The sequence below is a fragment of the Hesperophylax consimilis genome, chromosome 10, assembly GCF_061612785.1.
Source record: "Hesperophylax consimilis isolate HC1 chromosome 10, BYU_Hcon_1.0, whole genome shotgun sequence".
In the NCBI taxonomy this organism is placed as follows: domain Eukaryota; kingdom Metazoa; phylum Arthropoda; class Insecta; order Trichoptera; family Limnephilidae; genus Hesperophylax; species Hesperophylax consimilis.
The window spans coordinates 9,314,530-9,335,296 of record NC_142845.1 but is presented as its reverse complement, the minus strand read 5'-3'; the positions used below and the strand labels follow the sequence as shown (position 1 = coordinate 9,335,296).

At 33.2% G+C, this 20,767-nt stretch overlaps 2 protein-coding genes across 3 annotated transcripts in view; one reads left to right on the top strand and one right to left on the bottom strand.

Annotated features, from left to right (window-relative positions):
- LOC149420254 (metabotropic glutamate receptor 2-like) overlaps positions 1-20,767 on the bottom strand; it is a 710,206-nt gene that overhangs the window by 505,556 nt on the left and 183,883 nt on the right. The gene's annotated exons all lie outside the window — the stretch shown is intronic.
- On the top strand, positions 8,757-18,794 carry LOC149420256 (cytochrome P450 4c3-like). The gene is made up of 9 exons (XM_089636290.1): positions 8,757-8,992; positions 11,841-11,950; positions 12,103-12,193; positions 13,760-13,942; positions 14,883-14,952; positions 15,868-16,201; positions 16,692-16,935; positions 17,355-17,534; positions 18,568-18,794. Exons 1-9 carry the CDS (start codon positions 8,824-8,826, stop codon positions 18,729-18,731), a joined length of 1,545 nt encoding a protein of 514 aa, XP_089492416.1. The 5' UTR covers positions 8,757-8,823; the 3' UTR covers positions 18,732-18,794.

Below are 20,767 nucleotides of genomic sequence, written 5' to 3'. Positions count from 1 at the left end.
TTCGCTCTAAGTATTCTGACGAAAATACTGAGAAATTCACCTCTGTGTTCAGTTTTCCTTGGATTTATTTCATCGGAATGTAATTTAAAACTGCTGTCAATGATTTTAATTCCCATAGAACTACAGATTAAGTATTTCGTCACTGAAGCATACTGCTTTAGTAGTTTAAGTGTAGACACAATTCCGTTAACTCTATTTAGATTTTCTAAAAATCTAAGGGATTTGACGACCTCCACACAAAATGATCTCCACCTGCCATTAACAATTCTTATCCACTTATGTGGTCTTTAGACCATCCCATTCTTTTCAACCTGCTTTCTAGCAGCTAGTTAACAATTTCTTTGGTTTGTTACTTTGTTGCTTTCACAAAGTCACAATATGATCATGATTTTTAGTGTCCAATGATTTTACGTTCTTTCCACACAGACAGACCATCAAAGTCTTTGGAACCAACATAAACCAGGGGTTTTTTTCGTGCTCATTTAGATTCACGAGCTTTTTTTGTTTGTTTTCTATGTTCCATTCTCTTCCATTAATTCATTCTCTACCATTCATTCCATTCTTTCGATTTAAGATGCCGGATTGGGTACCGCCGAACCAGAAACCATCTACTGGATTGCCAACACCTCTGCCATAGGTCACCCCAAGTGGCTCGCCAAGTTTGGTAATTTAGCACGGGTGTCTGGATTTACCGGGTCAGGTGTGTTCATGATGTGGCTGCCCGCCAGCTGCGTGGTGTGCCAGATCGGGAGAGGCTGGTTCGGGGAAAGGATGGTTTGGGGAGAGTCTTTGACTTCTCCAACTCTCCAACGCTCGTAGTTCTAGCACCATACGTCGAAGGTCAAAGCGCTATTCATTACATTATAATATAGGAAAAACATTAATTGATCTTTAAAACGAACATGCTTATTAACTCAGCAAAAATATTAAATATACGGATATAAATGCGCACGTACGTCATACGTCGTCTTTTATGATGACATGATGAAACATTTTTACCTAATGACCCTTTTGTACCGTGGGAAAACGGTTATTGTAATAATTTGAATGAGGAAGCGGTTAGTATTACCTAATAAATGGCTACAATGCCTAAATACACTTAAACCTATTCAAAGCAGAGTTTAATGTGTACATTTATTTACAACAACTGTCATAATGTATAATGATTTTGGCATTTAACATAACAACAAAAATCATTACTCCCATATTCTCAATTCATATAAAAATTATATATATTATATATAATGGTATAAAAATTCCTCGAAATATTTGTAGTGGTACGCAACTACTTCATTCGAACGAAATTCTAGAAGTCTCGATTGTTCCAAACAAACTTCTTGGATGTTTTTTTATTTATTTGTTTGGAAAATTCTACATAGCAACCAAATTGTTCCAGAAGCTTCTTCACCTTTTAAAATCGACAGAATGAAGAAGTCAGTCAGTCATCAATCTGCCATCAGTTAACAAGGTGCTCAACGAGTGATAATCCGCGCACCTCACTTGCGCGAAGGACATTCTTCCCGGCTCTCATCATGGACTCCATCGGGACATCATCATAGCGCTTTGGCCCAGATCGCCGTTCCTGGCCAACGCTACATGGATTACAGCGCCCTGGTTCCAGCGTCTCTGACCAGCGCTTCATCCACTCACCATGACCACCACGAGGACACGCAGCATCCTCACTGGTCTGCTCAACTCCCACTCAACCGCCTAACAAGGCCCACCGCACCTTCGGCATTCTCGTCAGCACTGGAGTACTGATTGCCAAGATCGCCAGTGCCTGACAGTCAACGAGTCCGGTCACCAGCGCCCGGCGTCGACTCACAGACCCGCGCTTGACCTGCCATCACAGCCAGCATCCGGAGAATACAACATCAGTCCTACGCCCACTCTCATCACGGCCCTGACTCACAAAATAAACACTCTGACCTTCACAACATCTTTCATTCCGTGCCTCCTCACCAGATCACCAAATATTCGTAAATTTTTGTTCATTTTCCCCAACGTCACTTCAGAATACTACAATGCAATGTATTTTTGGTTGTTTTTTGGTCTACAGCGTTTATCCAGGAACTGCAGTATGTCCGCCCGTAAGCGGCAGAGCGATGAAATATTAGGTATAGTTTGTGTTCCACACGGGCGCAGATTGCTCAAAGGAAAAAGATCCTGTAAAATCTTTTGCAATCATTTTCGACTTCAAGTTCTCGTATATCTTTTCTCGGATACTTTTGTTTTATCACCAATTTTGAAACACGGCATTTTTATCCTTATTGTGATTTGGTGTGGTGTGACAGGGAGGTACCAGTCCTATGGCACCGGCATTGCCATTACATTAGGGTCACGCGTAACCAGTCGGGTATGATCTATGAAAAATATTATTGAGATTAAACAATGCCTTAAATTAACACAAGAATTATAACGACGTCTGTGAAGCAGCCGTGCAAAAAATAAGCGACGCGCGGCCCGGGTGTATTGGACAGACCTGCGGTTGGATTTTCCCTATCAAATCTATCTCTTAAATAAAGATGAAATCTTAACGACATAAGTCATGAAGTCGTGTGAAAACAATAGTCGGCGCGCGGCCCGGCGTAATGGACAAACCTACAGTTGACTTAGTCGTAACAGGCCTAGAAAATCGATCTATCTGTAGGATTTATTTTAATAATTTCCGATGAAAATATTTCCAAAATCTCAAATGTTTTAAAGAAATCTCTCGGAAAGTTACTAATTCATCGCTTATAAAAATAAAATATTTTAATTTTATAGTTGAAAAACGTTTTATAAAATTTCTAAACCGTTTTACATAAAATATTTTAATCGTATTTTCCTACTTTTTCAATCATAAATATACATTATTTATATCCGTAGGGATCTCTCTACAAACATTTTAGATTTTAGAGACACGTTCATCAGAAAAACTTAAAATGAAGCTTTGAAAATTTTATTTATGGAACACAAGATTAAATTATTTATTCATCCGGTTGTATTGAGTATGTTATCTATAGAATAGGGAAGATTGTAAGCTTAGTCACGACCATCACAATGGTAACTTGCATAATTTACGTTAATTTTATGTGTCAATCATCACTTTGCGTTAGCAAAATAATCAGATATAAAAAAAAATCAATCTTGTTATATGCATAAAAACTTTTATAAAAATATTTTTTCTTTAATTTTAAAGACTTTTCATGAGAAAGGAATCTATACATACTTTTTTTTAATAATTTTAATGAAACTTTCTAAAAACTTTTGTAAAATAATATAAGTTTATTTAATTAATATTCTCCAAGACCATCTGAAATTTTTGGCAGTGAATAATACTACGTGTTATTCAATATGATGCGTACGTATAATTAAAACTTTAAAAAGTGAAGGGAAGAAATTTAACTAAGCGATCACAATTTGTTAAAACTTTCACGGGCGGAGCGGAATCCCGAAAAACTTTACGACCTACCTAACAAAATTTAAGACAAAGCAAAAATTATGCTCTCTAATTTTATTCGAATAATGTTAGACTTTAAATCCTTGTATCATTTACATAATTGCCAGAACCTTAACTTTTTGACAAATATATTGAGTTTTGAGCAATTGTAAGTTGTAGCTGTTTCAATTCAACGAAATGGTTTCCTCGTTGTTTTCAGTTAGTTGTGTGGCGATGGGACCCACTTTATTTATAATCTTAATATCAAAAGTAAAAAAAGAGTCCTGATTATTAATTTTGTACTGCGACGCCCTTGACATGGGCATGAGTCTAGTATGGTGATCTTAAGAACTCCATGACATTTTACAGAGTAAAATTTAAAAAAAAAACCTGTGATGCTAGGCGGTAGATCGACAATTGTCTCATTTTTGAATCTTGTTTTAGTGGTGGAAATTCCAAATTCGGGAGAAATTCAAGATTCACTATTCATAAAGGGCGCTTGACAGAGTAAGTTTGGGAAAACTGATCTAAATAATTTCATGAAATAAAGAACAATAATAATGCCTTTAAAGAAAAAAAATAGAATCACTGTACAATATATTAAAATACTTTTTTTTTGAAGAAAAAAAAACTTTCCCTTGTTACAAATAATCTGACAATATTTGAAAAATTTCCACTACCACCACTGTTAAAGGGTATCAAATTAAGGCGGAATGGTAGTCTTAAAAAATAATAACTTTTATTTACGCCTATTTTAATTGCCCTTTCACAAATATTTGCGTTCTCTGAATTTCAAAAATTAAATTAGAATAGCACGCTGTAGTGTTAACAAGTGTTCAAGGGTATTTCGCTTTAAAAATATTATTAATTTGGTGGTTTCCGCCTCGAAGGGGTAATTTGAATTTTTCAGTGGAATAATCCGAATAATAATTTGCTTTTTGTATTTGTGAAAGCCTTTTTGGTTGTTAAATTATTGTAATCTAGATTAAATTATTATTTTTTTCATTTATTCACGAGTTAGGAACGTCAGGTGTTCATCACATGAGAAGTTTGTAGGTAGGTATTACTATATACCTTGTGTATGAATAGTACTTGACGCGGATTTTTTTGGTTAATTTTGACAAAGTGTTTTAAAATATAACTTATTTTTTTGTAAATAAATAATTTTTTAATGCAAAAAACGTGTCTCTATGTCATATAGAAGTAAGAAAAACCCCATCAAATTTGGTCATTGAATCAAAAAAGATATATTGTCACCAGTAAAATAATCCATCAAGGACCTAGGAAACTTTGAGCAAAAACTTATGTTTTCAGACAATATATTACAGATGACATCATCATACTACTGTAAGTAGTATTAAGTTTCTGAGGTTTTGAATAAGATGTTTTGAATAATTTTTTAATCACGAAGCAATGTATAAGCTTATATATAATTGCGTTATAAGGTGCAATATTGAATATGCCTCAGCTGTATGGGTCATACACCAGCAAAAATTTATGGAGAAATTAGAACATTATCAAAAAAGTTTCTTATATACCTGTATATGAAAATGCATGGAGAGTACCCGCGATTAACGCATTACGAATATTTCCAGTATTTAGTATATTTCCATTATATTTCTGAAAGTCTCCAGTCGAGGAGGAGTGGTATCCTTGCAGTAACGGCTTGTAATATTATGAATCATTTAATAGATAGCCCTACCTCCTGGAATGCTATAAGTTATTCTTACTAAACAACCACAGCCAGGAACGGCACCATGATCGGCTATGTATCCCGAAATTCCAGTGCCACCAGCGCACGATCTTTGTCACTGGTATACGAACTGTTTTCGATAGTTTGAAGAGACCTTATTTATTGTATAATTACGAGCTATATGTCACCCATATTGCAAACTAATTATCATACCGTTTCTCCACATGGGCCTTGACACAAATTCTTTACAATATTCACATTCATAATATATATTATCTCACATAATATAAATTTCTGTTTATCTGACTCTTGGCATGGCCGTGTTGAAATATTTGATTCTCTTGATCGTGCAATTTCTATCTTGGGCAGCTCCTACTTCTTCTACCATATTGCATCTTTCTAACATCCTGTAAATTTCTAAATAATTCTCGTATAGTTTTGTCGAAACAAAAGATAATAAGAAAATACAATATGCATCGCAACCATTCGAGCGATAGCCACTCAGATTTAGGTAGGTGATTATTATGAATTATGTAATTGAGAATTAAAAAAAAGAAAAAAAACTTACTAATATGAGAGTGGAATCTAGGTGAATTAATTGGCTTTAAACTGAAGTAGGCAGTTCATATTATTTATTATTTTTTTGGTAAACTAATGTTTTACGACAAGATTTTTATGCATAGCACAAAGGGTAACAATTATTTTACAAGCAATAATTATTCGCCTGAAACACTCATCCACATTGAAAAATCTCCTGATAAATCTCCCGTTGGCGTCATGTATCTTTTATCAGGAGATTTTTCAATGTGGATGAGTGTTTCAGGCGAATAATTATTGCTTGTAAAATAATTGTTACCCTTAGTTCATATTATGTTTTTATATTAATATTTGTAGGTACGATATTAATTAAATCGATTGGCCGAATCAAAAACTGAAAACCCGGAAATCTGTATCGCTCGATTGGCTAGTAATATAATAATATTATTATCCAGGCGCTATGTACGCGTAAACCATTATCTGAAGAATTTTGATCCAAAACCCTGCTATTGTGCCAAAACGATAAATAAAGTACACTCCTGACAGAAGTATTTATTGCCGAAGGAAATCGATACCGCTATACTTACCAGAACCTACGACCATACAGCGTCTAATTTATTTCTTAGTAGAAACATTTCCTTGTCTGGATCTGAAGTTCTAGGAGAACTTTATTATTAGCGGTTTAGAGGTTAAGATGATTTCAAAGTAGTTATTGTTTCTAAAATAGTATTTTCTTTCAATCCTTAACAGAAATTTTGTTTTTTATTTAATTTTCAATGTCATACCCTAAATAAAAACTGGGCGGAGGTAGTTGAACAGTGTTATTTGATTAGAATATTTTGTTAAAAAAATGAGAGAAGATATACAAGATGGTTAGGTGAACTGTTTAATATTAAGATCTTGTCATTCAACGCCATTTCAAGTAGAGTTTTAATATTCGATTCTACGGGATAGTATGTGTAATTAATTAATTGAATTAATATGCTTTTAAACCTTTTCTTCTATTTTGCGTATGCAGCTAAAAGTAGGAAAAAGTATGACTTTTAATTTTTCATCATTAAGGATAATAATTATCCATTATTATTCTCAAATAGGAACTGACTGATTAAAATTAGTAGATATTTAAAGAGTCAATGCCCCGTTCCACATTCAAAATAATTATAACTGCAAACCTTGTATTTTTAAATGTGCATCTCGATGATTATAATAATCACTCGTTAAGAGTCGAATTAACTTGAAATTTTGAACAAATATCGAAGTTAAAAAAAAATTTAGATGAATTATAACTATTCGTGTCACAGCGGTATTGTTCGTATACACTATGAAAAGACGTATCAGCGTTGTATTAACCGATGATTCTTCAAATTATTTTGGTTAAAAGTTGACATTTTGGTCTCAGGTGACATTTTTTCAACTATCAACTTAAAAATGGAGGAATTGGACGGTATGAGTTGGGGTGTGGGATTGGACGGGTTTCGGCTGTAACCAGTGACAAAATGTGAAAGTTTTTTCAAAAATCATTAATAAAAAAACAACATAAAAAAATGTCATGATTCTAATTATCATTTCAAGTTACATCTTATTTATTTACAGGAGAGCCTCCTATATATATCATTATTTTATTTTAAAGAAATATTATTCAGCTTTAAAATAAAGTAAAACTTTATACTTTGTTTTTATACGTTTATTAAATTATGTTTTTACTATTACATCATAGGGTGAAAAAAAAATCCTACAAACATAAGTGGCTATCATGGGAAAAGTACACAGGAAAAAGATATAAAAAAAAACTTATACAAGAAATATTGAGTGTGCAATATAGCTGTGAATGAGGAATACTTGGAGCAGGTGGATGAGTTTGTGTATTTAGGAAGTATGTTTACGAGAGATGGGAAGGCTGACAGAGATATTGAAAGAAGAGTAAATGCAGGTAACTCCATTAATGGAGGACTGAACGCAGTTGGCGTTAACAAAAAAATGTCCAAAGAAGCGAAGTTAGCAGTCCACAATGGAGTGCTGATACCTACCTTGATGTATGGAAGTGAGGCATAGAACTGGCAAAGAAAGGATGGAAGTAGATTGAATGCTGTTGAAATGAGGTCCCTTAGGCGTATGTGTGGTAAAACCATGTATGATCGTGTAAGGAATGTGGAGATCCGCAAAGAGTGCAAGGCTAATGTAAGCGTAATGAGTGTGATCAAGAAAGGGACGCTTAGATGGTTTGGGCATGTAGAGCGAATGAGCGAAGAAAGGAGCGTAAGGAGAATATACGATGCAAATGTGAATGGTAGCAGAAGTTGGGGACGCCCGAGGAAGACATGGCGTGCCATGTGAATCAGATACTTGAGTCGGGCCATGTCAAGAGTCAGAACAATAGAAGAGTATTTATGAGACGATGTATGAATGTGAATGAGGCAGGGAGTGTGTTCCAAGACCGAGTTGTTTGGTGGTCCGTCCTCTCTGCCTACCCCTGCGGGGAAACGGCGTGATGGTTAGTTAGTTAGTTAGTTACAAGAAATATACCTAAACCTAAACACTATTTGGTAAAACGACACAATTTACAAAAACAAGTTATTACGAAAATAGTTTGGGCTGGCGTACGTATTTTACTTTGCGTTCCAAGGGTTAAGAGAGCCGCTCTATCAAAAAACTCCCTAAGAGTTTGTTTCAAATAATTGAGGTTGATGGTGGCATATCAAATGGAGGTATGTTATGAAGCTGAAGAGATTGGTAAAGGGATAGGAGAAGGGGAAGGTTGTACAGTACTTGGCTATTCAGATCTGATCACTAAACACGGCTAGAGCCATTTACAGCAATGTTTAGGTAAGCCTTTCATCATGTTCAATATTATAAAAGTACAAAATAAATTAAAATTATGAAAAAAGAAAATAAGTTACCTTTTTAATTAATTAACAATCAGTATGAATATCTAAAGTAATAAATACCCAAGATAAGAACAAACCTTTGGACTAAACAATTTGAACTCAGTATAATCACTATTACTATCATTATATCTGAATGGTCAAATTAAGAAAAATTTTATTTTGCAATTTTTTTAATTCGTTGATCAAATACAGATAGATCAGTCGCAGTCATTGTGTAGCACTAAACGCGTTTGGTTCACCGAAATTAAAGTTGCCAAAAGATATTATATTTAGTGCCGTATTTAAATATGGGGGTGTTTGCGTATGCGCTTATTACCCTTGTAGTTGGTTTAACAACATATTTGTTTACTAATTATTTGAAAAACAGAAGGTTTTGGAGGTTAATTGATAAGTTTCCAGGTGCTAAAACCATACCGTTTGTAGGAAACGCACATCAGCTTGGAAAAGATGCTGAAGGTAATTTTAAGATTTTTTTATTTATTATAAATGATTTATCTCATGACAATCTTTTTTGGGTTTTAACTAAATCACAAACTGGCACCTCCTTGAGCTGTTAAATATTTACATAAGTCGCTATTCATAATCAGCATGTAAACATGGAAGAGCAAAAACACAGATACTGTTCAATAAAAACCTGTCCAAAATATCAAGTGTATGATAAAGATGATAATCTCGTTTTTTATCAACATTTTATCAATAATTATAAAATGAGGTTTCTTATCTCTTATAATTTTAATTATATGTTTCAGAAGAAAAAAAGAAAACTAAAAAGAAATATATTTAAATTTTAATCCGATGCTTCATAATATTAACTTTCACTTCATTGTGCGGTCATAAAAAACGATACCACAATTGTTACTTTTTCATACAAAATATTGAAGTGTTAATCCATATAAATATATCATAATATTATACTAAGTTGCGTTTATGCAGGTTTCTTCTTGTGAATAATCATTTATTTTTACAATTTGCTTTACGTTTTATTATACAATACTTTCTTAGAATATCCAACTGGCCATTAATAATGTAGTTCACATATTATTATAATGCATTCTCTGTATATCCAACTGGCCATTTGTAATATGGTTCACATATCACTACAATGCATTCTCCCACTAGCCATTTATAATATGGTTCACTTATTATTACAATGCATTCTCAGAATATCCAACTGGCCATTTACAAAATATGAAATATTTTGCTTTATATTCTGTTATAAATAATATATTATTATTTTTATATATTTACATTAACCCCACATAGAAATCCCTGAGGAAAATAATTTCTCTTAGGGGTAATGTTATGTTTTGGGATGCTGTATTTGAGGGTCTTTTTAAAGAAAATGAAGGAACAGAAGTTCTTGTAAGGTAAAATGTATGAAGTTGGGTAGTAATCTATAGATCAATTAAAATAAGCAAAGACTTATTAGAAAATATGGCAAAGCGGCTGGAAATCAATAAGTTGAAATTGAAAGTAAACAAAATAATGTATATGAAAATCGACAATAAAATGCAAAGCGTAGCGTTAAATGTGAAATTTGAAAAAGTAAATGAAATCACATAACACGTGTTATATTGAATTCAAAACTAAAATTCACAGAAAATTTTGAATATGTATTTTTATTTTTATTTATTTATCGTTTCTTTACATTGTATCTTTTTTAAGTTATAATTTTTAACCTCACTAGGACAAGCATGTGTTGATCAGAAATAAATTTAATAAAAACACTACAGAGCTCATTTTGAAAACAATAAATGCTCCATATTTGCTTTATGATATTAAATTTGGCCAATGAAGGAAACCTGAACAAGCTGGAAGTTTTTTAAAATACATAGAGCAATAAGAAGTATGCTAAGAAAATGCAAAAATGCAAAGGTTAATCAAATGAGAGAGGAGCAGAATTGGATTCCAATACAAAAAACTGCTATATAATGTGTCCATTTTTATACATGCAATTATGAATAACCAAATGGATAAGTACTTCAAGAAGAAAATAGTATTTAGTAAAAATATTTATAATTATTATTCCAGATGTGTTAATTTAATTAGTTTGCCGCATATGACACATAAAACCACACACAGACACACATGCACACGTAAACACACACAAACACTCACACACACCTCTCTCCTTCCCCAGCACACTAATTAACTTAACTTAAAAATGTAACTTAACCGTAAAATGTATAATATACCTCATATGTATATATGTCAGCGACATTTCATTGGTACCAATTATTGTACTAACTTTTATAACTTTGTAACTATTGTCATCTATGTAATTATGTACTGTTTGTTTCTGCAATAAACAAAAAATAAATAAAAATAAAATATAAGAAAATATTATTTTACAAACAACGAAATGTAAACCTGTACATTTTTGTTTATATATGTAAAATTTTATATGAACTAAGTCAATATACAGTAAATAAAAAAAATATCCCAATCTCAGCCGGTGTGCACGCTCATCCTGGACACATCTCACCCGATGAACCCGGTCACCCCTGCTAAATCACCAAGCTTAGCGAACCACTTGTGAGGCATGGTAGAGGTGTTGGTTATACAATAAATTGTTCCCGGGACGGCGGCACCCGAACCCGCCACCAAAATTACGCTATTAAATGTAAATTTAAGTTGAATGGTTAAAATTGAAAAATCACAAAAATTGTTTCGTTCTAAAATCAAAATAAAAACGTTTGATAACACTTAGGACGGGTGGTTTCACAGAACTTGATTGATTCATATATTAAAATCTCTCCCGTTCCGGCCCACTGTGCAGTCAGTGGGCATCGTTAAACGCATCCGCCGCCAAGACCTAGACAAACCTCACCCTTAGAAACTGGGCATCCCTGCTAAGTCGCCAATCGTAGAAGCCACCCGGGTTGACCTATGGTAGAGGTGTTGATTATCCAATAAATGGTTCCCGGAACGGCGGAACCTAAACCCGCCTCTTGAATATTGAAGGTCTTGCGTGATATCCAAGCTAACAGTTGCGGTTCACACTCTCATCAGCTCGTATTATCGTCTTGTAAGAGATCTTAACTAAGAATTACTTGCATTGAGTTTCATTTGTAATGACCAGAACTAAATAGCCAGGAAGATACTCCTCTACCTCCAACTTTCCCTATTTACATCCCTCTTTACTTCACCCAGCTTCCCCAAAATACTTCCAAACTGAAGGCACCGTAGTCCGACCAGCTCTCAAAATAGTGACTTTGTGAGCGGAAATCAGGCTATTTTACAGTGCAACAATTTTTTCGCATGTAGATAAAATATTTTGTAATACTTGGGTATTTATTTTCAGATTTATACAAGGCTGTGGTAAAGATGCACAACGAATCCGGTAGATCCACTTTCAGGATTATTTTAGGGAGTGATGTAATCATTTCATTATGTGACCCGGAAACCATAGAAGTAAGTACACAGTTTATCTTCTTAGGTATTAATATTAAGGAATATAGTCATTTTATGTTTTGTACAAAACATTGTATATTTACTGACTGAAATGAATTTTGCAAATTAATAATTTTAAATAACTGCTATTTCTCTTTTTTTCTCGATTCTAGACATTGCTCTCAAGCAATAAAGAACTAACTAAGATGGAGGACTATAAATTTCTACGGGATTGGCTTGGCGATGGTTTACTTATTGCAACAGGTATGAGTACAACAAATAATACCTTATCTTTTGCATGCGTTTTAAACTGCAGACATTTTAAAGAATTTAAAAAATTAAAGCAAAACATCTGTGTGTCAGATCTTCTTCTCCCTCATTATTTATATCTGATGGCCCCCGTGGTCGAGGGGAAAGTCTCTCGACTAGCAAACCAAAGGTGGCGAATTAAAATCCCGGGGTGCGCAAGTAAATACTATTTGATAAATATTTGTTATTTCACAATTTATTTATTTAAAATAACACATAAGTAGTATGCTTGAGGTACGTACCAGAGTGAAATATACTCTCAATATCGCCTTTAAATAGCCCGTTGCTATAAATGGTTTTATACGTGTTTAGTGAACAGATCTGATTGGCCAGGTTTAAAAAATTTCTCCCAAAACATTCATATTCCCCATCTCGCTCTCATCCCCACTACGTTTAGCTTCACAACATGCCCCGATTGGGGATGCCATAGTATCAGTACTAGACGTACTGTACTCAATGTACCAGCAGGTTGGGAGCAGTAGATGTAACAAAAAATATAATATACTGATAACTAGCTGAAGTCCCCGGAGTTGCTCGGACTTTACATAGAGTTTTTAAAAATCAGACTAACACCTTTCATTTGTTTTGAAGGTAAAGTGTGCAAAGTTTCATAAATCTCGCAATAAAACTGTGGATTTGTATAAAAATCAAAGGATTGCCGCCCGCCCGCTGTAGACATTCATCTATAAATAATATTAGAAGAAAGCGACAAGCGGTGCTCCCCGTTTTTGTCCGGGATTGTCGCAGAGTTTTTCGAAATTTCATGCAGACATTGACTCGTATTTGACTCGAAATGTTTTCAAACTAGGAATAAAACTGAATACAAAGAAGAAATCGAGTATTGCTAATTAATTAAGAATCTCTTTAAATTAATGTTAATCCATTTGAAAACGGAATTGCAGGAATTATGAATGTATTATCAGGGTAGTGTTCACGAAATCTGAATATTTTTTCATTTCGTCATGATCTATAATCTACGCAAATGCACGGGTTTCGACATTTGACATCGGAACCCATACATTTGTCTAAAAAATATAGTATGACTAAATGCCAAAATATTCGGATTTTGTGAACACGTGTTTTGACATCGAGTTTTTCAGGAAACTTTTTAATACATTCGTAAGTTTTGCAATCTAGTTTTTAACCGGATTACCAATAATGTAAAGAAATTCTTAATAAATTAGCAATACTCGGTTTTCTCCGTGCACTGGTCACAGACAAATTTTCTTTTTATAAATCAATACATAGATAAGATAATAGGTGCCCACGAGTATACTCAAGAAATTGGTTTCATCAAAATAATAGTTTTTTTAAATGGACAAAAACTCAAGTATCATCATGACTGCATTAAATTTCGTTAATTAAATCAAATGGGTTGCACATTATAATGATGTGCATATTTTACCTAAAAAATATAATATGTTAGCCCAAAACATAACGATAAATAAACATTGTTCTGCCCCTGGAAATTGCTGCTTTCCATATTTTGTGCTATTCTCTTTTGTATTTCCTATTTTTTAGATAACAAGTGGCGAAAGCAACGGAAGATCATAACGCCTACATTCCACTTCAAGATTCTAGAGAAATTTATCGATGTTTTTAACGACAAGGGTGAAATTCTGGTAAAGAAATTGGGGTCCCACACAGGCAAAGTGTTCGACGTCAACCCTTTCGTTACTCTGTACGCTTTGGACGTGATTTGTGGTAAGAAAATTTTTCACACGGGTTTTGACAGAGCAATATGTGAGATTTTTGGAAAGGTTTTACGGGGACTGGAATTGCGGGTGGTTTGAACCAGGCTTACCCTGATTGCTCGCATAAAAATCTAACCTCATGTGTCAAATGTAGCAAATTACTTAAGTTTCATAAGGTACCCATTCGTATTGTTAGTTGGAAGCATAGTTTGTTTATACGTCTCGAGGAACTACGTTTTTATTCATACCTACTAGACATTTTTAGAAATTTATGTTTTCTTACTCTACCTTCAACGTTAAGTGTAAAAACCAAAGCTACTAATTTGTTTTATTGTGTAGTGTTAGTTGTTATCTTCAGAAAATTAGAATACTACTCGTTGATGAAACAAAAAGTTCGACATTTTTGAAATCTCAATATTTACTTCAGGGGTGCAAAATGATACGAATGATTGAAAAATGCATTGTAAAGATTTAGAAAAAAGTGTTATAACATACTTCTGAATCTTGAGAGCTGGAAAATTGTTTTGACAAAAAAAAACATGACAAGTTTTCGTAAATAAATTCTTAAAAGTTATTTCTATGTGAAAGAATTTTATCGTCGGTGAAAGATGACACCAATGTTTTCCAATTGAATTAAAATAACGTGGTTTGTTATTACAGTTTATTCCCTTTTCCAGCTTCGTCTTTGCATATTATCAAAATCAAAGTGGTATTTACATCTCATTATCTGTGATGCTTCGTTTTTTCAGTACATTGTATTATCATTCCGTGCAAAGAGATTATATATCGATCTCTTATCACTGAATTTGAATGAAAAAATAATTGTTTACGAAAATCGTACGCGTACCTAATCTTTATTTTTACCAAAAGGCTTTAAAAATTACTTACAAATAACAAATACTTATTTTGATATTTGTTTTCAATATTTAAGTTTTTTACATTGTTTTCAGAAACTGCGATGGGGGTAAGCATAAATGCTCAGGAGAACGCGACGTCAGAATACGTTACAGCTGTATACCGGTAATGAATTTTTTAAAATTTTACTATAATTTAGAATTTTATAGCATAAAGTTTTTTTTTAACTTTTCCTTTTTAAATTCTTGGCGAGGTTAGGAATGATTTCTAAAAACCTAGACCTGCATAAAAAATATTCGATATAAAAAATATACGATACAATAATATATCCCAAGTACACACACACTTTACACGGCAACACGATAAAATACATTTAAACACCATACATACTCATTATGGCAAGCAATCCATTGGTTACGAGGGAAGCAACATATACAATTGCCTCCCAGACGAAATTAAAAATGAAAAAAGTATGGGTAAATTTTAAAAAAAATTGCTCAGTTTTATGCTCAATCAACAAAACAATGAAAGTGAATAATATCAGTGTGTAATATGTTTATGTGTAATATATATGTTATTTCTAGTTAAATAAGTGAAAAATGTAATTTTCTTTTATCTAGAATAAAAAAAAAAAAAAAAAAAAAAAAAAAAACCCAATTACGCTATATTATACACGCATAATTTGGGCATGGCATATACGTATTTTATGTTGGCGTGATAAACTATGCTATAATCTTCCTTAGGAGAGGGGGTCAGATCAATTGGGAAACTGCCGAATATCATTTTTTTGTATGGGATCTGTCACTTTGACAGAAGACAGCCGCATAATTATGGCGCTCCGTAAACTGTTCTAACCCCTACAAGAGAGGGGGATGCATAATTATCAAATATCGCCTGGCTAGCAGATTACAGCGTATATTGTCTTAACGCCAACACTTATAATACATCATCTTTTTAGGTATGACAGGTCTGTATGGGATTATATGGAGTTATATAAAAGTCTTCGAATTTATAGCGTAATCTTGCAGCCCCTTAAATCATAAAAAATATTGTAACATAAAAAAAATATAAATTTTTCAGGATCTGTGAAATCGCTATGGGACGCGGTTCGGCACCACTCAAGAGAAACAACTTCTTGTATTCCTTTACAAGCGACTATAGAGAGCAAGTGAAGCTGCAGAATAAATTGCACAAGTTTACAATTGACGTGATCAAATCAAGGAAGGAACTTCTTAAGGAAGATATCGCAAAAAGGATGAACGCCGATGAGATTGAACTGAATGCTGAGGATGCTGCGATTGGAAAGAAGAAGAAGATCGCCTTTTTGGATTTGCTCTTGCTAAGCAAGACCGCTGAGGGCGAAGCGCTATCTGACCAAGTCATACGGGAAGAGGTTGATACTTTCATGTTTGAGGTGAGTATGTTATTTATTCTGACCAACATACTTGGAAAAATTACTTGACAAGATTTCTCTATGTTAATAATCGGATTGCAATATTTAGGGCACAAACGTCAGGGCTAAAACCACTCCGAGGAATTAGCGTAATTGATCTCTTCGGCATCGGTGACAATAGGAAAACACGCCAAACGCGCGCACTGCATTTGTGCACTGTTGGCATTTGTAAATACAAGAGAACGTGTCATTTCTCTTGTAACTACGCTCTTTTACAACAAGAGTCTCTTCAAAACCCAAGTTTTTTGTTCTTATACTGAAATGTAGATACTGACATACTTATATTATAGTTTCTCGTCATGATGCCTATTAGTAAAAGAACAAGTGTTCTAGATTTATTCTGAATGACTTAAATTTTATCAGGAATTTTACATTCTGTCACGTTTTTAGCACGATCATTTTTTGCGTATAATAAATTAATAATATAATTTATTTTCATCTTTGTTTCTAGGGTCATGATACTACCTCCGCGTGTATCAGTTTTGCCCTCTATTCTCTGTCCAATTACCCAGAAGTACAGGCCGCGGCCTTTGAGGAGCAGCTGGACATCATGGGGAACCATCCGCATAAACTGGTCTCCTACAACGACCTCCAGAACATGAAGTATTTGGATTTGATTATCAAGGAAACACTAAGAATGTATCCATCGGTACCAATGTACGGAAGGAAATTGACAAATGATATGACACTCCCAGGTAAATGATGTTTTCATTTATTCCATATTACAAACTTCATTTTATTCAAATTCAATAGAAGTATATCAAATTTTGTTATCATCACATTCTGTTGGTTATATTCATATCTATAATAGCGTTGAGTGCCGAATATCTTCTTGAATACATTCACTTGAATAAATTGTTCGTTATTATAAGTAAGTCCTTGAACAACATGATTCTTGTCCCAAAAACTATCAAGTAATTTTGTCTTGTTCCTTGGAACTCTTGACTTAATGTAAAGTTTCGGAAAGGTTGAGAATTCGGCATTGTCGTTTGCAAAACGAAATTGGGAAAAATTCGTAATAAGTCTTCGATATAACTGCATCGGTTACATGCAAAATTAAAAAAAATCATAACATAACGATAATATTAACCGTTAAATTTTATTTTATTTGTAGATGGAAAGATTATTCCAGCTGGAGCCAACGTCACCGTACTTATGATGTTATTAGGAAGAAATCCTAAGTATTTTTCAGAGCCTGACAAATTTATGCCTGAGAGATTTCTTCAAGAAAATTTACAATACAAACATCCGTTCCTAAATGTTGGTTTCAGCGCTGGACCAAGGAATTGCATTGGTAAAAATTAACATTTATTACTCTATTTTTAAATCTCTACAACTTTTTACCGAATAATAATAACTTGTCAACCCATTTTAAAGGAAAAAGTTTGCAGATTTTTTTATTTCAAATATACTTTTACTTTTTATGTTTTTCTGGTTTATAATCCTAACATAAAACATGTTCGTGATGAGCCACAATCTTTATAATTGACTGTACCAATATTTCCATTGTGTTGCTGATAAACTGTTTTGGCAGTTTAGTAGGCGTTTTTATTGAAGAATATAAAATAAATATTTGCAACTTAATACATCACATAAAATAGAAAAATCGATATGAAAAGTCTTGAAAGAATAAAAACCTAACCTAAGGTAAACTATTTAACAGAGTTTTTTCATCACTTTTCTTGACTTTATATTACTTTTCAAATTTTTCTTAATTAGCCATTGTCCTCAGTTGTCCGGTTAGTTCCTCAGTTATGGTGTAATTGAAAGATATATTTTATTTATTTTTTTCTGTCATTCAAACAACCTGAAAACATCAGCTGTTCGTGTATAGTAAAACTTATTTAGATTGTGTGATTTAAAACTTTTGTCACAAATGATTACTATTAAATAAACGATTAGGGTTCCCGCTAAGCGCAATATTTTCCGTTTCAACTTTCGATCAAATCTGCTAATAAGCATAACAAAATGACCGAAATGCTTTGCAGCTATAACAATTTGAGCTTTAATCAAAAACTAAGTATCAACAATCTGTGTTTTAACAAATATTCAAATGGCAAAAATTCTAAATTGATAAACGTAATAGTCACCATAAATGAGGTTGAAACACATTAACCTTAATCAGCCCACATAGTAGAAACAAGCAACTTAAATTATGTTTTGCGGAAACATCTATTTTTTTATAAAATGTGAAAGTAGATGGCCAAGTGGTTATTTTTAATCAATTTTCGACAATAACCCACACTTCATCTTTTAACATTTGTGCCATACTTTTGAAGAAAAAATAAGGTTTGATGAAATGTATAATATTTTTAATTTGTTTCCAGGTCAAAAATTTGCGATACTTGAGATTAAAAGTATTCTATCAAAGGTCCTAAGATCTTACGAACTTTTGAGCTCGGGAGTGGATCTAAGACTGGCCCCTGAAATTATTCTTAAATCCAAAAACGGAATGCACATTAAATTGCGGCAGAGAGTGTACAAAAATTGATTTTTTTCCTAAAAACTGGACAAAATAATTATTGTATGTTTTTGGAATTTTATTATTATCATATTTACCCATATTATTTTAGCAATAAATAATACTTTTGTACCTATATTAATTTGTGCAAATACCCTTGAGATGTATGTCGAAGTTAGCTCAAATTTTCTTTTCTTGAAATTTGTCAATGATTTTCACATTCTTAACACCGATAATTTTTCTTAAACAGATTATCAATTTGATTGACCCATATGGGTTATGGGGTATAAAAACTACTAGACTGATTTCTGAAAATTTCAACGTTTGTGTCTGGAGTGTTAAGATAGTAGTTTGAATCGTCAAAGAAGTTGGGGACAGGAAAATGAGAAACGGAATCGAATAAATGTCGATATAATGCATGTTTTTATTTTAACAATGTGGTACATAGTAGTGCTGTCAGGTAAAAAATCGGAGATGCCCAAGACATAGCACGAGCAAGTTAAACCAAAAATTATAAAAAGATAACTTTTCAATTCCATAAAATAATACAATTTTCAACAAATAATTTTATTTTGAATTCACAACCTCAAAACTTAACCATAACCTCACGAATCATTTATAAACCCTAGCAAAACCGGGTACACTTCAGCTAGCATTCAATATAATATTTTCATGCCATGGGAATGGATGACATGGATACGGCACTAGATGACGGAGTGACTAACGTTATTTTGTCAATATTATTTTTTTATTTTTTATTATTTAATAAATGTTTATATGTTACATTTTTAGACATATTTTTATATTATGGAAACATATTCATGTGTATAAAGAAAATAATTTTTGAGGGGCACTCGATTAGTAATTCGGAGGTAACGGGTTAAAATCCCGGCGTGTGCAAGTAAATGTTATTTGATTAATGTAATCAATTAAAATAATATATAGATATTTGTGGCACGTTCCGGAGTGGAAAATACTCTTCAGTATCGCCCTTGTATAAGACCACAATTCGCAATTGAAACGTTGCTTGAAATAGCTTTAGCCGTGTTTGGTGATCTGAATAAACAGGTACGTTCCTAGTTTTCTCTTCCACAACTTATTCCTCTCCCCATAACCTTCAGTCTCATAAAATAGCCCAATCGGGGATGCCATACTGGCTCTGTAAGGTTGGGATAAGTTGGAACATTTATTCTGTTATAATGGTTGATATGGTTCGCTTAAGGTAAAATGGTTAGCTTTATAATGAAGTTACATCGTTGATGAATAAGTCAAGGTAAACGGTCTCCGCTGTGTTTTATATACGGGGTATAGGTCTAGGTCGGGGATCGGCAGACTTTCAAGTGAAAGGTCTCTGCTGTGTTTTATGTACCAGGTATAGGACCAGGCCGGGGGTCGGCAGACTTTCAAGTGAAAGTTTATTTTTTTTTAATTGCCGGCAACCCGGGCGTTTATTGAAATAACATAATCATAATTACAAACATGAAAGTAACCCGCCACACAAGAAGATTTCTGTTCTGAGGCGGGTACATATACATATATGGTTACACATACACCTACATATATACAAATATATGTATCAATATATACATGGAACATTCCATATATAGTTACATAAAAACAGGAATTTCGTAGGAACTTTAAATTTACATGAATGCTATCTTCTAAATCTCATAATAGTAACATTTAAAAAAAAAGTTTAAACAACAGTATTAGGTATTGATAAACTAAAGTTATCAATATTATCAACTTTATCAATATTATTAGTTATCCGCTCTATTGTATGTACTAGGTATAGGTCTAGGCCGGGAATTGGCAGACTTTTAAGTGAAACGTCTCTGCTGTGTTGTATGTACGAGGTATAGGTCTGGGCCGGGGGTCAGCAGACCTTCAAGTGAAAGATATCTTATTATTTTTCGGAATAACTTTTATTGAGTAAAACCTCAAATTGTAATATTTAAATATTGAAGACAATATTAGTGATTTTTAAACGAAAATCTGAAACAGAAAAATCAGAAAAGGAAACGGTCACATCTGGGACTCGAACCCAGGACCCTTGTCTTTCCGGG